The sequence below is a fragment of the Vipera berus genome (assembly GCF_964194415.1).
Source record: "Vipera berus genome assembly, chromosome: 2".
Taxonomy (NCBI): domain Eukaryota; kingdom Metazoa; phylum Chordata; class Lepidosauria; order Squamata; family Viperidae; genus Vipera; species Vipera berus.
Genome location: NC_138203.1, coordinates 203,163,182 through 203,187,429, shown reverse-complemented (window position 1 = coordinate 203,187,429; position 24,248 = coordinate 203,163,182). Strand labels below are relative to the sequence as shown.

Below are 24,248 nucleotides of genomic sequence, written 5' to 3'. Positions count from 1 at the left end.
ACGAATGATCGTAAGTCAATAATTACCTGTAGGAATGGTCTAGTGATTACAAATACATGGAAGGCTTGAAATAAAGCTGCGCTAATAGGAGGTTGATGATAGACACACACACACACACACACACACACACACACAAACAAACAAAATTTAAACCACCAGTCTGTTTTATTCTTTAAATGCTCAGCTGGCCTGAAATGTTCTGGTACCTTTCTCTGTCTCTCTCTTGCTTTCTCTCTGAGAGAAGATAATAAAAAAGATTGCTAACATAAAATTCTTCCTGTTTTGCATAATGCTTGAGTAAGACAATATTGTTATAGTGAACTGCAAAAATACAGATCAGGGAGAGAGCATAATTGTTAAAATCCAATGCAATTGGAGCAATATTGATTTATATCGCTCAGACACTACTCAGAAGACTTTTCGGCAAAACTTCAGGAATGCAATTAGCAAAACAGTTATCAAACAAATGGGACATGCTAATTCATTACACCCCCTTTATTTCCCCTGCTTCCTTTTCTTAAAAGCTGTTTGAAACTATTTTTTTTTTATACATATCATACTGTGGTACTCATCTCCCTCTTGTGACACAACTGTATAATTACAGCTCTTGTGTACTGGAAATATAAGACTGAATTTATACTTTGTTCCAGGATTTAAAAAATTAAACAATATTTTATCATGAAACTATACATTTAGTTAATATTCTGCCAATATGACAGAATATGACAGATTCAATGCTTTTTTACTTTCTCCATGATTTTTATTTTAACATCTCCTTTCCATTTCTAATTCAATGTAGTATACCACCACTGTGATCCTGTCTCTGAAATTTGTGCATCCTTTTTTTTTTTTTTTTTTGCTTCTATTGAACTTTGCCTTGTTATCAATTCAGTTAAGGAGCTAAGTTTTTGAAGCTTTTTCAGGAGAATCTGAATCTGAACTGCTTGCCTATCATGAATACTTCATGTGTTTTCAAATGCTGCTTGTTTATGAAAATCATTCTGGCTGTTCACCTGTCAGAATTAGTAGCAGTAAAATTGTCTCTTTGTGTTAGGGCAATCAAGGAAAGCGAGAAAAGGGAACTACAAACATAAAGGTGACAGATGCAAACAGCTTCATGCACATAATAGTCAATATTCTGTATTCACACTTACAATCTCAAACATGAGTCCTTGACAAAAAAATTTCTTTCTTTCTTGAGAAGGAAGACTAAGGCAAAGTGTTTCCACAAAATATGAATGCTAAGAGAGGCTTCAAAGGAAGAAGGAGGTAGCACAACATACCTGCTATGCATGGGAACCAAGAATGTAGGGCAAGGTGTTGAAATGAACAGGGAAAAGGTTTTTTTTTTTTAAAAAAATGATGTCAAAATGAAAGGCCAGCATAGGTTTTAATAAGTGGAAGCAAGCTGAAAGCCAGCAGCATGGTATCCATCTCAATAACCACCATTTTTCTTCAGAACAGCCACCCAACATATATTTTTTTTGTAAAATAGTACACAGATTAAATTAATAAGAGGTAGGTGTTTATTTTCCTGAAACTTTAATCTACTGTACTTTTAAGAACAAAATCTGCTGTTTGTGATGTGATGTGACCAGCAATTTTATTCAATTATATTGCTGTTTAGCATCAGTTAGTATCAAACAATACCTCAGCTGGCCAAGACTGTGTGGTTTATGGTTTGCCTAAAGAATAACCTATGTAAAATTCAGGTGATAATGTCTTGTTTGGAGATATTTATGCTTAGGGACAAAATTATTACTTGGACATTTTTCTTTATATTTGGTGTTGATTTGATTGCTTTTGTGTCATCAAGTCATTCTTGATTCATAACCACACAGACAGAATTTCTCAAGGATTTTCTGGCTGCACCCTGACTCTTTAAATCTTTCAGTGGTTTACTCATCACTGTAATTGTGTTGATCCACCTTGCTCTTCTCTTTCCTTTTAATTTTCCTAGTCTTATAGACTTCTCAAGAAAGCTAAGTTTTTGCATCATGTGTCCAGAATAGAATACTTTGAGCCTATTTATTTCAAGAGTCTCAAGTGAGAATTCTAGATTTATTTAATGATTCTATATATCCATGGAATTCTCAAGTGGCTTCTTTGACACCAGCATTCAAAAGCATTTATATTCTTTTTGTTTTGCTTCTTCAAAATATATTGCTTACATAATTCTGACTTTTATAGGTATAAATACCTATAAAGAATTTGAATATTTTTCCATTATTGTTACTTCACCAAGTGCTAGCCTGCAACAAATGTTGACCTAGAGAGCAGTCTTTAATACCTACCATTTTAATTTTTGTAATTATCTTGTCTAAGTCGGATTACCTAACTTCAATCATTTATTTAATGTTCTTTGTATTTACTCTTATTCTTGGTGTTTTTTTTCAATGTAGCCTTCAACTATTGTCACTAGAGTTTGCAGATCATTTGCATTTTCAGCTATCAAGGTAGCGTCATCAACAATGCTTTTTTCCCCAACACTCATTTTCTTTCAAACCAGCCTCCTTCAACCTATATTTAGCATATAAATTGAGCAAATAAAAGGAGAGTATAAAGCCTTGTCTCTTTCCTCTGCCAATTTGTTTTGCCATGTTCCATCCAGTCTGTGATTTCCAGTTTTATGTATTACACTTTTGTTTATGTTCCTCAGACACTCCATTTTTTATATAGCCAGAAACTAGATTTCTCTTTCCTAAAACTCCATGGTATCTATATTACTCCTGACTTGTTAACATCTTACTGCTGTATCAGCATATTTTTTCTGTAGCCTGGCACATAGTTTCAATTGACTTTCATGGATATGAGCTTGCTCTGCTATCAGCATAATGGCCATCAGATATATTTGGATGGTATCTTTAAGATATCCTGGGCACTGTGATCTGTCTTAGTTCTGCAACATTATTTACTGCTCCCCAAAGCTTGCTTCAATTATCCTTTCCCCTTGTTGCATGCAAAACAAAGAATTCACTTATTAGAGAAAAAGATGCTGCAATTTTTTTAATATAATATTTTATTGATTTTCTAATTTTACAATTAAACATTTAAAAAGCAACATGGTGACTAGGTAATCAATGATTCCATAACATACATAAATCTTTAACACAAATCTCAAGTTACAACATCAGATATTTCCTCTCTTTATCCTTTAATATCTACTATCCATATTGAATTAATGTAATTCTTATTGTTATCAACTAAGTAAAACCCTCTTTGTTACATTTATCAATAATTTTGAACTTATACATATCTTAATTGTGTTTACATTCAATCTTATATACATCAATGTCCTGTTGTAGCTTTTCCCCCAGGCTTTAATTTCCCCTCAATATTCAACTTAACATTTGGTATGTTATAGTTTCTAAGCTTTAGGTAAGTAGAGTTTTCCTTATCTCAACTTCTACATTTTCCCCTTTTTATAACAAAATCTAATATTCTAAATATATATCTTAATTATTTGCATATAATCTTATTCTATTTTCCAAAATGTCTCTTTTTTCACCATATTAAACCAAAATCTATTAATTACACATCTCACCTATTCAGTTATAATATTACTTTATTTTCTAAAAAAAATATCTATATTCCACCATCTTCAACCTTCTAATCAATAGTATAAAATCCCACCATATAAAACAAAACCCTGGTTTCTTTCAGCCTTACTCTGGCTTTTTTCCTTTGCCAACTAACCATCCATGTCAATACTTTTAATTCATCAAACAGTTCTCCCTCTATAATTACATTTTTTGGAAGAACTAGCCCCATTATATTTCTTTGATTGCCTCCCCATTATTCCAGTTTCCCACAGTTGTCCTAATAAGTTTATCTTCCATTCAGTCTGTTCTTCTTCCTTTTCCTCAAGTTCCTTCTGATTTATGAAAAAAACAACTTTTCCATTTTCAATGTTGTCGCTCTCTTTTCTAATTTCCCCGTTGGCTGGATCTGTTGGTCAGTTGGGTCCTCTGACTTAATATTTGGTTGTTCCATTTCTCCTGTTGCTTTCTGCATTGTTGGGTCTTAAGTAGCCAAAATCTGGCTCTGTATATTTAAGCTGGCATCTTGTTCCTTTATGTTGCCTCTTATTTTGTTACATGCTGAAAGAATGGTTTCATGTATTGATTTCAACATAGAAAGGATTTTTTCCTCATCTTCATCCATATTCTCTTGATAATGTATTAAATTAAGGATTTTAAAATCAAATGTTAAAAATAGTTTTTGTAGCTAGATGTGTGATATCTATTTCACATGTTGCGGATAGTCTTATAGTGAAAATTATTTGGCAGGTAAGAATTCATAGTATTCCAAGGTATTCCATCATCTCATGTAGTAACAAAGACTTTTATGTAAAGAAATAGGAAAACAATTTCCCACATATAATTCTGAAAGTCAATAAAGGTTTATCTTCATAGTTCAAACAGGCCAAATAAACTTCCTTGCAGTTCCTTCTTTACAGCTGTGTTTCTCACAGGTGGTATGTCAAGGTCGAGAGGGTTTTTTCTCATTTCTGGGCTTCCAGCCAAGTCTCTTTTAGTCAATAACAAGTTGTAATAGCATATTTTATCACAAGATGCCATTTAAAACTTTTTAAGTCCCGAATTTTAACAATAGTTTTTCAAGGTTTATTTCTTTTCTTTTTAAATAAAGCCAATATCTCCAGCAAGAATAGGAAAACTTTTAGTTTCCAAATTTCAAAGGTATGTGCATCTAATTAACTTAGAATTGTTCTTATAATTGCTCTTTTTCCCTAAGTAGTCAATCACCGCTGTTCTTAGAGGGTGGGGTAAGAATTCCCTTCCCTCTCTACTCACAGGGGGAGAAATACTTTGGGCAGTTTTTGCAGGAAAAATATTTAAAGTCTTAAAGATAAGATCATATCTCACCCAGTTTCATCTGTGTTGCTTTAAAGATACTTGGTTGTAGTTTTGACTTCAGCTGTCAGCAACTTAATGACGAACCATATTGCTATGGACGGTCTTTTCCCCGCCAGTTTGGAGAGCTGCCACCCTTCCGTGATCAAGCAGGGGTCCTCTCCTTGCTCATCGCCCCTACAGGGCAACTTTCAACCCTTTGCAGGGTCACCCAGCGGGATAAAACCGGACACTAAAAACAGAGCTCACCTCCATGCTTCCGCCAGTGCCGCAATGGCAAACCAGAAGCCCCAAGATGCTGCAAATTTTAAAGGGATAAAATATGGGAAGGAATTACTGTCAGTGACATCTTTAAGAGCTGTGGTGGTGCAGTGGTTAGAATGCAGCATTGCAGGCTGATTCTGCCCACTGCCAGGAGTTCGATCTTGACCTGCTCAAGGTTGACTCAGCCTTCTATCCTTCTGAAGATGGTAAAATGAGAACCCAGATTTTTGCAAGCAATATGCTGACATTTGTAAACTGCCCAGAGAGTGCTATAAAGCACTATGGAGTGGTATATAAGTGGTATAAATGCTATTGCTATTACTATCTTTACCTGAACATGAAGTCCATTTTGCTTTCACTGGCTCCTATTTATGTAAGAAGGACTCATCTGTGGTAGTTTCCAGCAAACAATGCTCCCCTCTCAAACCAGTGTTCATATGAACATAGCACAGGCTGCTTTCTTATTCCACTTTGTTTTCTAAGTTGTTAGGTAGTGGAGAACCTGTAAATTCTGCTCTGGCCCAAGAGAAAGATATGTTGCTTTTCAGTCAACTTTGAGCCCTGTGGATAAGATGGACCCATCCAGACAGCTTTAGTTAGGTGATTTGCCATCACTTTCTTTGTGATGTTTTCCTCAACTTCTCTAGCTAGCCTACATTCCTTGGATTCTCTGGCATCTCTTATCCAAGCACTAACCAGGCTAACTCTGCTCACAGCCTAGACAAGGTCAGTCAGGTGAGATTACCCATGAGGCTCTACTCATAAAGCAGATGTTCTATCACTATCTTTTCCTCAGGGCTTTTTTTCTCATAGAACACTCAGAATGGAGTTCCGGCACCTTTTTTGGATGGAACATTTTAGGGTAGGCAAGGCAGGTTGTATGACATGTGTGAGTTCCGGCACCTTTTTCTTTTACAAAAAAAGCACTGCTTTTCCTTATAAATAACGTACCCTCAAATCAATTTTTAAACCGGTGGCCCTTGTGCCTTGATGCTCCTATTGCTTCAGGCAGGATGGAAATGGCATTTATCTTTTATTTTAATGCTACTCGTAGTGCCAAAGGAGGCCAGAGACTGTGTACAAAACAACCCTCTTCAAGCTAAAATTATATTTAATTCTAGAGAAACAGTAAATAGATCAATCAACAATAAAATTACCAATCCTAGAATCAGACCATAACATTGCAATAATTGAGACAAACTTCATTTTTACTAGCACTGATGATGCTACATACTGTAGTTGGGCAATGAAACGTCTGCAAGAAAACAACCAAGTTCAGAGACCACTAAGGACCCCTCACTTTATAATGTAACAGTTTGGTCCTGGAATAGTTCTTTATCTTACAAATGTTTGGGTAAATAGCAATAGCACTTAGACGTATATACCACTTCATAGTGCTTTAGAGCTCTCTGTAAGAGGTTTACAGAGTCAGCATATTGCCCCCAACAATCTGGGCCCTCATTTTACTGACCTTGGAAGGATGGAAGGCTGAGTCAGTCTTGAGCCAGTGAGGATCAAACTGCTGCAATAGTGCATTCTAACCACTGCACCATCACGGCTCCTATAGGCAAGCCTTGAGTTGTCTATAATAAAATAGGCAGAGTTGGAGGACAGATGCCATCAAAAAGGCCCTACTCCTAGCCATCCAAAGGTGAGCTAAACCTATTAGTGAGTCTACAAGCAGAACCCCAGCTGATGTTGTAAGTAGTATTGCAGAGACTATTTTTTCCAGCCCTTTGATCCCAAGCTTTTTAGGCATGGATATGGCTACTGCCAAATTCTAATTTGGAAAACAATTAGATCCGGCAGGATTTTAAAAGCTTCATAATGGTGGCTGGTCTCTATGGCATGAAACTAATACCATCACTATGCCAGGAAACTAATTCTTCTGGAAATGAATATGGGCTTTCATAGCAGCATGAAAATTAGCCTCAAAATCCTTGATTCAAAATGTGTCTTTTTCAAGCATAGAAAAGGGGGAAAAAAGCAAGGTGTTACAAACTGTTTAAAATGCACTAGCTGCATTTTAAAAATCTTGTACCCAGAGAATTTGTATTGAAAATTTTGTAGCTGAGAAATCTTCAGGATTAAAAAAAAAAGAAATAGGTAATTTGCATTGATGAAAAAGTTATCAGGCAATTTATGCTATGACTTACAAACATCATGAAATGTTGCAAATATAAACAGTTACATCATTACTGTAGCATTTATGTAAAAAAAAAGTAGAAAACTCATTAGGAAAATTGCCCTTCAAATACAGATTAGAAAACCGATCAGGCTTTTAGCAATTTAAATTCCTTAACACTGTCACTTTCTGTCATGTATTTGCACTAGATAGAACTGCCGTGGATACCACTCAACCACTTTCTGACCTGAGTCTCAAAAATGTTGGATTTTCTAACCAATATTCATGCAAGTGCACATTGCGCCTCCCAGCCAATTATACTAACTTCTGATTCTATACATGCATAAATTAAAAGGGCAGAGGTCAGAGCTGAGGAAATTGAATTTTCTTCTGAACATAGATATGCAAGAATATTATACAGCTATCAGATTTTTCAGGGGACTGGCATGTAGTTGCACTGAAATATTTGTTGATAAAGAGTGATGATTTCATAAGAAAAGAACATGCATATAGTCAGTGATTTAGCAACATATACTGTACTAATGTTGATTAAATTGTCCTTTACAAGATGTCCCCAATTACTTTTGAGTATACTAGTATAGCTTGTGCAGGATTCTGCGCACAGATCTTCACAATATCTTCTTGCCTTAAGAGAATAACAGAGTTGGAAGGGACCTTGGAGGTCTTCTAGTCCAACCCTCTGCTCAAGCAGGAAACCCTATACCAGGGGTGTCAAACTCAATTTCATTGAGGGCCGCATCAGCATTGCGGTTGCCCTCAGGGGGCCGGGTGCGTATGGCCTGGGTGGGCGTGGCCTACTGAGTGGGCATGGCTAGAGTGCGTATGGCCTACTGGGTGGGCGTGGTCAGCTCTACATCATTCGCATCAAGGGTGCCTATGGGTGCCTGGGCAGGAGTGGGACAGATCTGAGGGTCTCTGGCAGAAGGAGGGTCTCAGGGCCAGGGCCAAGGTAGTGGGGGCCGTTCCCTCACTGTTTCCAGGAGGGCTTCACGGGCCACATAAAACCACTTTGCGGGCCAGATCCGGCCCCCGGGCCTTGTGTTTGACATGTCTTCCCTATACCAATGGTTCTCAACCTTTTCTTCCCCACATACCCCTTTTAAATGAGCTGAAATTTAAATCATAACATTTCTTCAAGCCTTCACTGACCCCCCGTGACAGCATCGTGCCTCCACCAGAGGTCTGCGGACCACCAGTTGAGAACTACTGCCCTATACCGTTTTACACAAATGATTGCCCAATCTCTTCTTAAAAACAGTGTTGGAGCACTGGAGGAAGATTGTTCCACTGATTAATTGTTCTCACTGTCAGGAAAATTTTCCTTAGTTCTAGGTTGTTTCTCTCCTTGATTAGTTTCCACCCGTTGCTTCTTGTTCTGCCTTCAGGTGCTTTGGAGAATAACTTGACTCCCTCTTCTTTGGGGCAGCCCCTGAGATATTGGAACACTGCTACCATGTCCCCCCTCACCCTTCTCTTCATTAAACTAGACATACCAAATTCCTGCAACCATTCTTCAGTTCCCTAATTATTTTTGTTGTTCTTCTCTGTTCTTTTTCTAGAGTCTTGACATCTTTTTTATATTGTGATGACTAAAACTGGATGCAATATTCCAAGTGTGGTCTTACTAAGGCATTATCAAGTGGCACTAACATTTCATGTGATTTTGATTCCATGTTAATGCAGCCTAGGTCTTTGTTGCCTTTTTTGGCAGCTACAGCACACTGCTGGCTCATATTTAAGTGATTGTCTACTAGGACTCCAAGATCCTTCTCATAATTACTACCATACTGAGTTAGGTTCCACCTATTCTATACCTGCGCATTTGGATTTTCTAGCCTAAATGTAAAACCTTACTTTTCTCACCATTTGATTTCATTTTGTTAGATAGGGTCCAGTGTTCAAGACTGTCAAGATCCTTCTTTGTCTCAAACTATCTTTTGAAGTGTTGGCTATTTCTACCAGCTTGGTGTCATCTGCAAATTTGATGAGTTACCCTTCTATCCCCTCATCTAAATCATTTATAAATATATTGAAGAATGCTGGGTAAGACAGAGCCTTGTGGTACCCACTGCATACTTCTCTCCATGTAGATACAGTTCTATTGAGTGTGGTTGGTCAACCAGTTATGAATCCATCTGGCAGTGATGCTGTTTTACCTACATTTTTTTTCTTATTAAGTAGTAGTTGTGATTTATCAAATCCCTTACTGAAGTCCAAGTAAATTATATCCACAGCATTTTGCTCGTCCACTGATTTGTTACATTGTCAAAGAATGCAATAAGATTTATCTCACATGATCTGTTTTTGATAAATCCATGTTGGCTTCTGTTTATTACTTTATTTGCCTGTAGGTGTCCACAGATAGATTACTTGATTATCTTTTCCAAAATCTTCCGAGGTATTGATATTAGGCTGATAGGTCTGTAGTTTTATGGTTCCATCTTCTTTCCTTTTTTGAAGATGAGAACTACATCAGCTCTTTTCTAGTCATCTGGTAGTTGCCTGGTGCTCCAGGATCTTTGAAAGATATGGTTCAGCGGCCTTTCTTCATGGGCCTCCATTTAGAGAAATCTACTTTGCAAAAAAGAATCTTTGTCTACACAGCTGAATATGTAGATGTTCTGTATGAGCAAGAACCTAGCATTTTCTAAATGCCCTGTTTAATGGGTAGCCTAAGCAGAATGTTTTTCTTTCCTGAGCTTCACACAGTGACCTTAAGAACCCATAGGAGGAAGTGTCTGATGTGATTAATGTCAAGACAAAGGTGATTCAGCACAACAAGCCCAACTAACCTTTTAATATTTAGGAACTCAAAGGAAGCTGGTGGTTGTTTCTAAAACTAAGACGACAATAACAGATACTGCTTTAGTGAAACAATCAGAATGATGATGAAACCATATTATTTATTCATTTACTTAAAATAATAACTGTAGCTTCACATGCTTTCCAGAGGTTTTTGGGGTAGGTTGCAATCCAAGAGATTAAATAACAGAGTAAAACAATTAAAAGAAACAATGACTTAAACGATTCAGTCATTTTGGAAAATATAATATAAGAAGGACTAAGATCCAAAATCTTGGAAACCAGTTTGGATATTATTCATCAGATGTATTGGTGACCTATAAGCCAAAATTCTGGATTCAGGGAGATGCATTAACATGGTTTTTTGTTTGTTTGTTTGTTTGTTTAAAATATAAACAGTTTCAGGCAACTTTAACTCAAGCAGTACAACTCAAGCAACTTTAACACGAGGCTAGATCAATATAGTCTTAGTGACAATTACAAAGAAATAAAGAAAGAATTCAGCAAGATATTTCACAAGCAGGTAGAGCAGAGATTTCTGCTCTTTAATCTACATTGGATGGAGCCCTTTATATTCCTTGGGAATCTTACAATTCTAACTTTGTAAGAGGGGAAGAAAGAAGAGGAAGAGTTAATCCAAAATATCCAGAAACAGAGGACAAGGATGAAATCAAGACTCATCAATAACATCTATAGTAAGAACTCCATCAGTAAGAAGATATAGTGTCTTTCTTCTTCAGTCTTCCTTTCACCATCTCCCTCCTCCCATTTTTGATTTGGATCTTCATTATTAATTATATATATATTGCCTATTGTGTTTTCTTTTAGCCAGGAGCAAATGGCTTCCTTCAGATCCTCAAATCATATCAGAAGGATTATATGCAATAGCGGTGGTACTCAGTTTCTCAAGGATTGCTTACATTCTCCCAGCCAATGAAAGCTTTGGTCCTCTCCAGATTTCTTTGGGAAGAACTGTGAAAGACATCTTCAAGTTCATGGTCATCTTTATCATGGTGTTTCTCGCCTTCATGATTGGAATGTTCAACCTTTACTCATACTACCTAGGTGCAAAATATAACCCAGCATTTACAACGTGAGTATCTACAGCATGGGTTTTGACTCCCCAGACTGCTGTTTTCTGTATTATATAGAATTACAGACTATATGTATTTCTGCATTGTTTGGAACATTATTGTGGGTAATATCCAGTTTATTTTGGACTCAACACATTACAAGCCAACTCCTCTATCTAGATCAGACCGATTCATGTCACTCAGTTCATCTAGCATATATAGTTTGATGTTTATATATTAAACATCAGCAAACATCAAAACAGTTTAATTGATAAAACAAGATCAAAGGAACACAAAACAAGGAGGCATAAATAGTACCAACCATTATATCTTCTATCTATCTGTCTATCTGTCTATCTATCTGTCTATCTGTCTATCTATCTGTCTGTCTGTCTGTCTGTCTGTCTGTCTGTCTGTCTGTCTGTCTGTCTGTCTGTCTGTCTATCTATCTATCTATCTATCTATCTATCTATCTATCTATCTATCTATCTATCTATCAATATATCTATCTATCTATCTATCTATCTATAGATCTATCTATCTATCTATCTATCTATCTATCTATCTATCTATCTATCTATCTATCTATCTATCTATCTATCTATCTATATCTCAAAAGGCAAAGAAACACCGTTGTAGGAAATTTTCAGTGCCAATCCTAAAGGAAGATAGCAGCAGCAGACTAGAGATGGAAAATAGGGTACCAGATGATATATCCTGCACCATTAAAGAAACAACTTGGTGGACAGAGATGATATATCCTAATATGCATATCCTTTTCAGATATCAAATGTTATACCATTTTACTGTTAATCAGGTATTCCATAGTACTTCAAGGAAAGCTATAACATTTTGAAAATGAGGGAATTATTTACCCCAGGGCTTGAGATATATAATATAATGCAATGCAATGCAATGCAATGTAATAACATAACAACATAATATAATGTAATGTAGTGCAATGGAATACAATACAATACAATACAATACAATACAATACAATACAATACAATACAATACAATACAATACAATACAATAATATAACATAATAAAATATATAAAACAAATACATAACATAACGTAATGTATTAGCACAGCAAAAGTCATTTTTCAATGAAGGTGCTTAACAAAAGCTGCATGCCATTGCTGATATATCTATTTCTATCTTTCTCCAAACCATTATTCCATCTATTGCAGAATAATTTCCAGTGCCCATCTATATGGCAGGTCAGTTTTCTCACTGGCTGGTGTTTTTTGCAACTTATAGGATCAGCCACATGGCCCTTAGAGGGAACTTAGATCCAACCTCATCATTAAAAAGTTTTTTAAAAAGAAAATGCTCACAAAGCCAGGAAACCTTACAAAATCTCTGTGTTCTTGCAAAAGCACAGTGTGAGCATGCATTATGATATGCTTTAGGTTGTTCAGCACTGATTATAGAATATTTGGAGTTAAATCTTTTACAAAAGTTGAAAAGTGACAAACTTGTAGCTGGCTGTGAAGAAGGTGATGACCTCTACGCCAACACAGGTCTATAGGACTTTGCTGTAATGAATTCAATAGATCATAATCACATGAAATACCTTAAAATTTCATTTTAAGGGAAGGAAGGAGGGAAGAGAGCTCTTTGGAATTGGCCTCCCATCTATTTATATCTTGACGAGGTCACCCCTTATTTTGTACTATATAAATGCAACTGCCAGTGTATGCCTACATATAAGGCAAGGGTTTCCACGACAGTGCCATGCCTTGAAAAAAGGCAGCATCAGACTTTCAGCAGCCAATATGCCCTTAATTGATTCTCCAGTGTGCACGTATTCTTTCTGACAGCTGTTGCAAGTGGAAAATAGCATCTAATCCTGTAATTAAAGACTGCTCCCTAAAGAAGATGCCTAAGAGAGCAGATTTGCAGTTACAACTGTCATTTTGTGGGGGGGGGGAAACTTCTTATTGCTGCAGTTCATCATTCTGGAAATGGTTTGGGGAATTCCAGTTTGCATGTATGGCAACCTGATTTCTGGTCATTAAGTAATTAAATATAAAACAACAAATATAGTCTGTGAGGACCTCTTTGCTTTCTTTTATGGTCAAGAAGTATCATATCAACAACTTTGTTCCTGGAATTTGCACACATAACTTTATATTCTGGATGAGAAATAACAGAGACATGTCTCCTGAAACATAAAGTTCTATATATACATTACATAATTTCCAAAGAGAAAGATAGATAGGCATTAGTTTAGATTTTGCTCAGTTTACTAGACCTTGCAAAAACTTCGTTTTCATCACTTGGCTTGTTTGTCACCCTGATACCTTTTCCACACCCCATTAGAAAACACCAGCATGCATGCATATTTAAATATTTAAAATTAAATATGTATATTTAATTTTTTAAATATGTTTCCATCTATTTCTGATATTTGATTTGATATTCATGACATCAGATAATTTGGAACAAATGAACAATAGCATCATTATGGAGCGGAAATATCCATGATTTTAATATAGTCTACAAGAATTTAATCCTAAATAAAAACAGAACCAGGGATCATATATTAGAATTTGGAATTACTTGTTAGGCAAAAAATAATGTTAAATATCTCTGACATAGGATTAAACTGTCTGAAATCTGTGGAAATCAATGGCTTATGTGTACCTTATTTGGTATGAAATGGACACTAGAATAATATATGCTAAGCTAAGACAGAATAGCAAGAATAACCACGATCAGCATGCCTTTAGGATAAGACAGCACAGCTCAGAGATATTTCTGGAAAAAGTAATTTCTTTGTAATATGTCTCGGCATCCAGAGGTCTATCTTACGATCCCCAAATGACCACACAGATTAGCCAGCGGAGGCTTATCCGAAATAATAATTGAATATGAGTAACATCATTCTTGCTTGAATAGCCTTTATTGAGGTTATTGACCTGTATATAGTTTTACAACTTACATAATAGACTTCAAATAAAAATATAGTTCCTATATAGTGACAATAAATAAAGGTATATTGTAATAGTATATACTATTATATAGTATATATAGTAGTATATAATAGTATATACTATTACGATATATAATAGAAAATAAGAAGACAGCAAAAAAATAGAAGCTAAAAAACTGATTATCATCAAATATGATAAAGTACCATTTTTTTCTTCTGTTCAATTGTGTCCAATTTTCGCAGGGCAGCAGTTTTCTTGGCAAGGTTTTTCAGAAGTGGTTTGCCATTTCCTCCTTCCTAAGACTGAGAAAAAGTGATTGGCCCAAGTTCACCCAGTGAACTTTGTGCCCAAAACAAGACTAGAACTCACTGTTTCCCAGTTTCTAGCCCGATGCCTTAACTGGCTCTCGATATGCCTATAAAACACCTTAATTAATAGAATCCCTAAGCATTAAAGTATGATTTTAATATGCACTTTTAAAACACATATTTAAAATTAAAGCCCATTGATTGATAAGGCATTTTATTAAATTCTTTATTAAGGTTACAGGTCAGCCCCATAAATTTAGCAATACTACAGAGTAAAAATGGTGCAATGTTCAGTTAAATTTGAAGCTCCTTAAGCCTCCTCTTGATCTCCACATTCAGCATGCTGTTTCAAAAGAATTTTGCTCCTTGCCAGGTCATTTTTGGATCCTTATCTTCAAGTAGACATTATACATGTAGGTCATTTGGAGGATTCAGAATCAGTAAGATACTTCATTCAGTAAGATCTTCAGATATGAAAGACATCCTGGGCTTTATTTGGATACTCAGACTGGAGGTTGACAGATTGGCACCATGGAGGCTATGAGTATGTGCAGAGTATGTGTTCCAGGAGTATGTGCAGCTAACAGTATAGAAGCAAATAGGCAATCACAATTTCTAAAAACATGTCTCCATATGTGGAGACTCTCTCATTATATGGGATGATCTTAGATGAGCCCTTAGGATTGCTGATGGGGGATATCAAAGCAAGCAATTCTGCAATATTTTGGGAGAGTAAATTTAAGATACTGAGCTATTTGTGGGTTACCCTAGGGGATTCACTACCATGCTTGCAGAAATTCTCAATTGATCTTCCAGCCTGCCCTTACAATTTAGTTTGTGTTTCAGGATCTCTCATGTGGTCATATTGTCAGGACCCACCCCAAACCATGTCTTAGGAAGACAAAATTCTTGGAGTCAAATCTATTCCAAAAAGAATCTTTACTATGACATGCTTGGTTGTAGGAAACGAGACAGGACTTAATATTATTCCACGAAGTAAACCCTTATAAAGAGTTCCCGGTTTAACCCCCCTTAAACCCATTTGGTCAGTCCCCCATCCTTTATCTCGTATCATCCCTCTCGTGGGAAAAAGGAACTTAGGACCCTTCATGTTTATTGCTCTCTTCCGTGACACAAGCCAGATGCTAGCCCCCCCTTTTGTTTCCCCAGTTCAAAAGGATTCTCCTTTCCTTTGAAATGCCTAATACTGGTTCAATACACATCTATACTCTTCTCTTCGGGAGATGGCAGAATCCATGGAATAATGTTTGAAACATTCCATTTATGAATATGATATAAATGGATTCTGACACATATCTCATTCCCAGAAGCATCTGAGAAGAAAACTCACAAGGCATCATTTTCTGCTCTATCCTAACTTTCCAGGGTAATGAAAAGAATCTGCCAATTTTAGCAGGCTCAGCTTTTCTGGTAGGAAATTTAACTTAAGCTACATGTTATACATCGTCTTTAAAACATGGATTAGATAGATCTGCCTTTCTCGCCCTAATTCTGCTCTGCAAGGAAGAGATTTGACTGCAAAGAATTTAATGATGGTTGAAATATATTGTGCAGAATATTGGGACACATGTAAGAAGTAGGCTTCCAATTTCCATTTGACTTAAAAAAAAACCTAAAACTCCTGAGATACTTAAAACAAGTCAGTGGGTTAAAGGTATGCCCATTGGAATTTATTTATGTATTTAATTTATATTGCTGCCCACGTCAGTGACTCTAGGTGGCTTACAGTTCAGTTCAGGTTTTGGGGTCTTTTGAGAACTCCATAATCTTTGTTATGTTATAGTTCAGTTATAAATAATAATCCAAATATAAGAGGAAGACAGAACAAAAAACCCTACTTAATCTTACTGGGATCAGTGATCTGTTCATCATCATATTTGTAGAGTAGTACTGCTAACTGCATGCAATGTTCAGTGGATGGATTTCTACTTATCAGATAATCATTAATAGCATCCATATAAACATTGAGTAATAAGGGGGCAAAAATGCAACCTTGCTTGATCTTTCTCTTGGTAAGGCAGACTCAGATATTTGTTCTCCTATATGACTTCTTATCTTCAGTCTAGTATTTTCCTGAATTTTATAAATGAGGGTAAGCAGTTGTTGGTCAACTGATGAAATTTTGAGCTTATTTATTTCTGAAGATACTGTCCAAGGTCAGTTTAAGAGCAGCATAAAGAATAGATTTTGGGTGTGCTGTGTATTTATCCATAGATCTGCAGTCAGCATAGAAGAGATCCAAAATCCTCCTCCTGGGAGATATTTTATCAATCTGTCTGCATAGAAAATTTCTTCCCACTTTGCTGAGGGAATATGAGAAATTGAGCATGAAGCTCTGAGTGCCTGCAAATGGGCCCTAGTCCCCAGAAAGTGGAAGAATTATTTGATTTTGCTGCTGTAACAGCTGGTTCCACATAGTATTATAGCATCCCTTATTTTGGGTGTAATCAGCTGTTTTAAAAGCATTTTTATTCCAAGATTAGTTGGGTGGGCACTTGCAAAGTATTCATCTTGTAAAAATGATAAACAGCTATCGGCTTTCTCTTAGCCTTGATTCAATCCTGATCAAACCAAGAAGCTCTGTCAAGGACATACAGTACTGCTCATTTCTTTCTTTCTTTCCCAACTTGTTTGCTAAACTTCAGAGTCACTGTAACAAAGCTTCGTAATATCCCAGTGTGTTTACACTTATTTATTTATTAGACCTATTCACTTGCATGTGACTCTGGGCAGGGTGTACAATTAAAACTAAGTAATCGATGTATCATTATCAGTTAAAAGGTGTTAAAGTTAAAAGTTATTAAAGTTATTAAAAACAGAATTGCAAAGGATAGAGAAGAATGCATTCAAAGTTATACCATTGATTTAATAGGCTGTTCGTTTCCAGCCTGATGACAAAAACAAATTGACCAAACTCATCTCAGCTAGAATGATATTCCAAAGGGTGCATTCCTCAACAGGAAAAAAAACACAAAAACAAAAAAAAAACCTCTCCTCCTGGATCCAACCAAAGGAAGTTCCTTGACTAATGGGACCCCACAAGATGACCCTCTTGCTGGGTTTGATAGGACATGTGGTTGGGATCCACCAAATGCAAGTTCCTGGAAGATGGCATTTGCAGCATACCTTCTCTGCCAGATCTAATGGGGTGGGCTGTTATAATTTGGGGAGTGGCAGTCCCTCAGATAACCCATGTCCAATGTCATAAAGGTCTTTATAGAATTGGACCCAGAAGGAAACTGGCAGCTAATGCAGCCTGAGGAGCAGAGGTGTAACATATGTTTTTCTGGGAGCACAGATAAATGCCCACACCACTGAATTTGAATCAGCTGAAGCTTCTAGATACTTTTGAAGGGCAGCCCCATGTAGAGCACATTACTGTAGTCCATTCAGGAGGTGACTAGTGCATAAATAACTTAGTGCAGGGGTCCCCAACCCCCAGTCTGTGGACCAGTACCAGGCCGCAGCATGCCAGCAACCGGTCCACACAAACAAGCAAAGGCCCCTCCATTGGATGCAGGCAGCACATAAAACCATGCACCCTCTGGTCCATGGAAAAACCTCTCTCCATGGAACCAGTCCTTGGTGCCCAAAAGGTTGGGGACCTCTGACTTAGAGTAGTGCTCCTGATCCAGGAACCCTAACCCTAACCCTTTTTAAACAGGACTCAGGAGTCCAGAAGTTTCCACTGATTGCACACTGGGTCTGTTTGGAGGAGCGCAATCCCAGCTTAGCTATTTATCTATTTTAAATGACCTAATCAAGATGAATTTTTCTGAATTCTGGCTTCATAAGGACATCATTTTTTTTTTCATCATCTCAGTAATGAGATGGACACCCACCTTCCTTTCAGGATGAGCAACATTCCATGAATCTTGCCCCATTGGAGTTAACTCAAAGTGCAGTGATACATTGTCATTTTCTAAGCAACCATCCATCTTAAATCTATGAATGGGTCAAAACAGGTTGAGAGAGCTGGCCACATAATCTAAAGTACTCATAATCCTATCTGCCCAATATGTACTATATATTCACCTGGATAGTATTCTCTTACAGCCACATTCAGTAGGTCTAAGCTATTGAATGTCTTGGCAACATTCAGACCCTTATAATTATTTCTGAAGTCTTTAAAACTACCCTCTAGCAAGGAAAATACTTGGTCTTAATTGGCAGCCGGGGGAATCCTTAATAGAATGATATGTGCCCCATAGGCAGCTAATTAAAAACTTAGTATTAAAGAGAGAGCAGGTATATACATTAGCTATCAATAAACTGCATCAGTTAAATTTAATTAATGCTGTACATACATACTTTCTGGGTAGTGATAGTTCAACTTAACACATGTGCACAAAGCTTGGTAGAAGTACGTCCCAACTGCTCCCTTACCTACATTCAGAGATGCTAGCATGGAGACTGCATAATATTCCCTCTCCATGTATTTCTCCCTGCACCAGATCTCCTGCAGGAATACAACACTAAAATCTGTTATATTATAATTAAAGGTGGGGTTCTTGTGCTATAAATTGCTTCCTGCTATATTCCAGGAAATCATTTCAAAGAAGGGATTGAGCCACTGAGGTTCAGTGGGTTTCTTCTACCACTTTGGAGATTGGTGGATTTATAGGGATTTGCTCCATCCAAAAGAAACCATTGTCTCATGTGCTGGACAACTGGTAAGGCTCCTTGTTACAGAGAAAGATCTCTCTTGTTTATTTGGAATCTTGCCATATCTCTCCCATCAGGCTTGTCCTCTGGTTCTGTCCTCTGTTTAGTATTTCTGTTGGGGCATCAGAGTCCTCTTTGTTACTACAGCTTTCTGTTACCATGCTCTGCATTTGATGAATGTCAAGCCATCTTACCTGAGAAAATTTCCCTGGGGGTCTTCTATTGTCTCGTTCTGCATCTCTGTTCCTTGTATACCCCCCCCCATCAACACTTTGAATAGTCAGACAAATCAAATCCATAAATTTGAAGACTTTTAAAAATGTCATTTCACTGTGTTGATACATCAATGAGCCCCATCTAATGTTCCTCCTCTGTAAAGGTCTGGGTTTTTCTCATCTTCTCTATTCTCTGGGCCATGACAGAATGGCTCATTTTAATTTTTCTAATATGAAGCTATTATATCTTCTTCTTCTTTTTATTTAGCAGGCAACCTGAGATTTGTTCTCGCAATATTTTATTATATTGTTAATTGACATAACTTTGGAATGCTTATTGTTAATTGATGTGATCTCTTTTAAGTGTTTCTGTTCCAGAGATGGCTATTATTAATGTACATTTTAGGGCCTCTGCTCTGTGATGGATTTCGTTTTGCTCTACCCCTGGAAGAGTTTTAAATGACCAAGTTAAACTTTTTTTCCCTTCATTTATTCCTCTGTCTTGTTCATCTTATTCTTCCTTTCTCTCCTTATTTAAGACGTATTTAACCTTCTCATTTCGGCTAAGATCAAATGTATCTTGTTTATCATTTGAACATGAAAAGATATGCACTTCAAAATAAAAATAAATAAAATAGTACTAAATGGACTGAGCCATTGTTCAGAAAAAGTTTGCCTATCTCAAACAAGATGCCATTACAGGTATCTTCTTGTGGTTGGGATGGGTTATAGTTTGCAATAATCTGAAGGTGAAATATGGAGACCGGTTATTAAAGATGTAAAACAGACAATGACTTGGATATTAGTACAACATGCTAAATTCAGATGCTTTGGTGAACCTCAGTTTACTTCAGTTCATAATAAATAAACTGTTGAATTAGCTGAAGTAGCTACCCCTCTTGACATGCTACTGCCATTGACTACTAAACCACCGTGACAACCGTGGTGACATCTGGGGATGAAGTACCAGATGGGGCTACAGCTATTGATGCAATAACTGCTATTGAAGTCTGGAAGGCTTTGCAAATAGTAGCTGAGTTATGAGTCCTCTGCACAATTTCCACTTTCTGGATATAATGGAACCTTGTGGGCATTTGGCGTTTTGTACTGAATGAGAAAAAAGATCCTTAGAGATTTGCTATAAGTCTGTGGTTTATCTCTGTGGTTGGAATGAGATAAAAACATGAGCTGAGCTATTTTCCATGCAAAGTCATGGAGATTGTTTCCCATCCCATGCTAGAAAACACCCTTTTCCTAATCTGTTTCCATTCTCTTTCTGTGTTTCAGCAGATTTCAAGTTGTAAATAGATCTTGTCTTCAAGGTACAAATGAAAGCCTTCCAGATTCACATTTCTAATCCCAAAAATGTGTCTCAGTGATACCCCTAAATAAGACTATATTGAAGGAGGATAGATTTGCAGAATCAAATTCCACATTTCCACAGCTTGAAGACCAACAGCCATCATGTAGGGACCAAATCTCTAAGTTAACCTTTCCTAGTATAGCATTTCTGGGAGGTTTTAAAGAGGCATTTTCAACATTCCCAACCAACAAAACCTTGGTTGCAATCAAAACATATCAAGAGACCCTCAGATTAGGATACGGTGCCCTGAACCCTTTTTGCAATTGTGCCTTTCAAGCCAAAAGCTTGCTATATAGGTCTTTCACTTTCTACAATAGTACTAACCAGCCCAGTCTTATAAGGTACAAAGTCTCATTAAAGATGTCTAAGAATCATTCTTTTTCTTCCCAAATGCCTTTTATCTCTGTTTAGTTTGAGGGTGTTTAGAATCCTGATTTTAGCTGACAGGAGCTGCAAACATTATATGTTAATAAGTTTGCAATTTTAAAAGGGAGACTTCTTTTTCCCAGCAAGTTTAGGTTATTATAATGTTGTTTGTCTTTGGGGTGAATTTGGCTTTATTAAATTCAAAAGGCAGCTCTCAGAAAGCAGTTAATATTTACTGAATTCCTTGCAGCCGGGTGGATCAATTGCATTAATTTCTTGCTTAAAAAGAGAAGTCACTATAACTGAAAGAAGGAATCCCGTTTTATTGTTACCTAACATTACTTTTGCCAAAATATGCATGATTTTTAATGTCTGATAATTTGGGTAATATCCCTTTTCAGAAGAATTGAGAAAAGGATTGAATATTGGTTAAGAGCTGGTAAAAATGGAACATGTCATAGAGGAAGCTGGGTTAAACTAAAAGATGTTTATTTTAACATCAAGAACATCTTTTGTTGTACAAGTAGGTTCATTCAGCATTCTAAAATGACCATATTCTACCAAGGCCTTGCTTCTTTTTTCAGTGTGTGAATCAGGCCTAAAATACTTTTTTTTCCCCCAACAGAAATTCAGCTTGAGATTTTCTTTTTTTAGTGAAGACATTAAGCAGGAGAGATTTAGATCTGCCCTGCTGGGAATAAGGCTAATGCTTACTGACATACATCAACAAGCAGCTCCTTTGCTTATTATATTTTAAACCCTTCTTTCCTTCCTTCCTTCCTTCCTTCCTTCCTTCCTTCCTTCCTTCCTTCCTTCCTTCCTTCCTTCCTTCCTTTCTTTCTTTCTTTCTTTCTTTCTTTCTTTCTTTCTTTCTTTCTTTCTTTCTTTCTTTCTTTCTTTCTTTCTTTCTTCCTTTCTTTCTTTCTGCTTTCCACATAATTTTTTCAACATGCTGCTTTCTGAAAAGAAAGCTAATAGAATTCTTTGAACTGAAAAGTCAGCTGAGATTTCCTTCCTGTGGAAAAGTAGAGATGAAATGGTAGATTCAGCACTCCTTGGAATACAGTACTCCTACAAACAGCCATTTTAATTTCTTCTAGTTAATAAAAAACAAAATCCTTGCCTATTATTTTTTATTATTATTTATTAAATTTTTATACCGCCCTTCTCCCGAAGGACTCAGGGCGGTGTACAGGGCAATAAATATCAAAATATAAATACAAAATTTAAAAGAAATTAAAAGAATTAAATAATCATGCCCAATATAATACAATGCTTAAAAACTATGTTAAAATTAGATCCAACCCTAAACCCATCAAACCAGGCCATGGACTGAAGATGAGTGATGAACAAGTAGAAGTAACTATCACGGAACAACCACTCCAGGGCCACCTCTCAGGGAAGTGGTTAATTTGGGCTTGGCCAGGGAGATGACCGATATTTTGATGAGTATCTTATCATACTCATGCTGCACATATTTCATGTTTTTAGCTTGTTCCTATGTGGCCTCTATACATTCTGCATATTGATGTACACTGTATACAGTGTAAACAAACAATACAATACATTTAAATTGGATTAGAGGTTCTAGGAAAATCAAGGGAGCCACTAGAGAGCAGCAAAGATTTTTCTGTATCTCTGGTCCCATTCAGAGGCCATCTGGATTTTGGCAGCCATGTTCTGGCAGCTCTAACTAAATAAGGCTGATTGCTGCCAGCAAGAGATTCAAATACTTTTAGCTCAACCTGGTTGCTAGGCAACATCAATGTAGATCTGTTCTGCTAATTCACAAAAAGTAGTAAAATTGATGCACCTGTTAAAATTGCAAGAAAGAAAATAATAATAAAATAGCACCCTTCCAAATTAAAAGATAATACAATGCTATTGAGATCAAAGTTAAATGCAGTATTTAATAGAAAAAAGTGACCTTGTTATTTTATTTAAGCACTTGTTTTTATGAAGACATGTACATGTCTTGATGGTATAATGAAGAACAAAAAAGAAAATCCATGCCACAGATCTCTGAATTTTGTCATGCAAAGAATAGTTATGAAAAATTCACTATCAGTCAGTGCTATGTGGTATTTAACATCTTCTTATATGAAAAAGAGTGTATTTTATATCTTAAAAGTGAAATTAAACTGTGCACCAAGTGATTGAATGCCAGGTATCGGGCAAGTAAGAAAAATATATTGGAGTCCAGTGCATCAGAAGCAACCCATTCTTCAAATTAAATTTCATCTCTTGAAATCTAGTGAGGGAAATATGGAATGTGATTATTACCAAAGGGAGAGAGGAGCTATTGTTGAGTCTTACCCATGCCAGCTGTGGGAATTGTTGGTTCCATGCCCATATAGGGGCCAGTTAGCCAGGAAGCAGTTCTGCATCTATACAATGCTGGCCCATCATTTGCTTCCGCCACTACAGAATTACTTCCCTTTGGCCACCAGAAAGTGATGGAATGCAGTGGTTAATCTGAGACTATCTTGTTTGCAGTGACTACTAGCTAGTTCACTATTGCATTTCAGGTGCTTTTGAAAGAAAAAATAAATTGGAAAAAATAAATCAAGGAAGACATCCACCTCAAAAAAAGCATCTAGGTAATGTAAAATGCTAGAAGCGCTACTTCAAAATATATCTCTCCAAAATTACCACAGATAATGTGAATTTGTAGACCTCCGAATTAAGGAACTACAGGGCCTTAATAAAGAAAAAAAAAGAGCTGGTTTGTATTAAACAATCAAGTCTTGTTATCTTATCAGTAGACTAAATAGCTTCCTGGGTGATTTTGTGCCAATTGCTGTCCCTTAGCCCAACACATGGTGGTGGTTGTGGGGAAAATGAAGGGGTTTTAGGTATGTTTGCCACCCTGAATTCATTTATAATAATAACAATAAAGGTGAGATTACAATAAAATAAAAATATATAATTACCAAGTTGATAAAGAAGATTTTCTTTTAAGAAGGATTTAAGGCCCATATTCAAACTGAGTTGATCAATGCATGTTTCAAATATAAATCACACAGTAAGATAGGTACACACTTAAGAATGGACAATTCACCTTTTATGCAAATTTACACCCTGGATTTCTCTGTCTTTCCCAAGTTAAATCTGCCTATTTGGTGTTATGTAGTAGAGAGGGCTTTTGCTGATATCCCCAAATGTGAGGCAATGTTTTCTACAGAGACTCCTTCTGAAACCTGG

The 24,248-nt window shown here is 36.5% G+C and overlaps 1 protein-coding gene across 2 annotated transcripts in view; it reads left to right on the top strand.

Moving 5' to 3' along the window:
• The window catches only part of TRPC7 (transient receptor potential cation channel subfamily C member 7), a gene marked incomplete at both ends in the record, with an annotated part of 178,874 nt that overhangs the window by 126,147 nt on the left and 28,479 nt on the right, over positions 1-24,248 (top strand). For both annotated transcript variants that reach the window (XM_081316764.1, XM_081316763.1), the window contains one exon: positions 10,915-11,179. In XM_081316764.1, the coding sequence (XP_081172890.1) occupies positions 10,915-11,179 (265 nt within the window). The remainder of the gene's footprint in view (positions 1-10,914; positions 11,180-24,248) is intronic.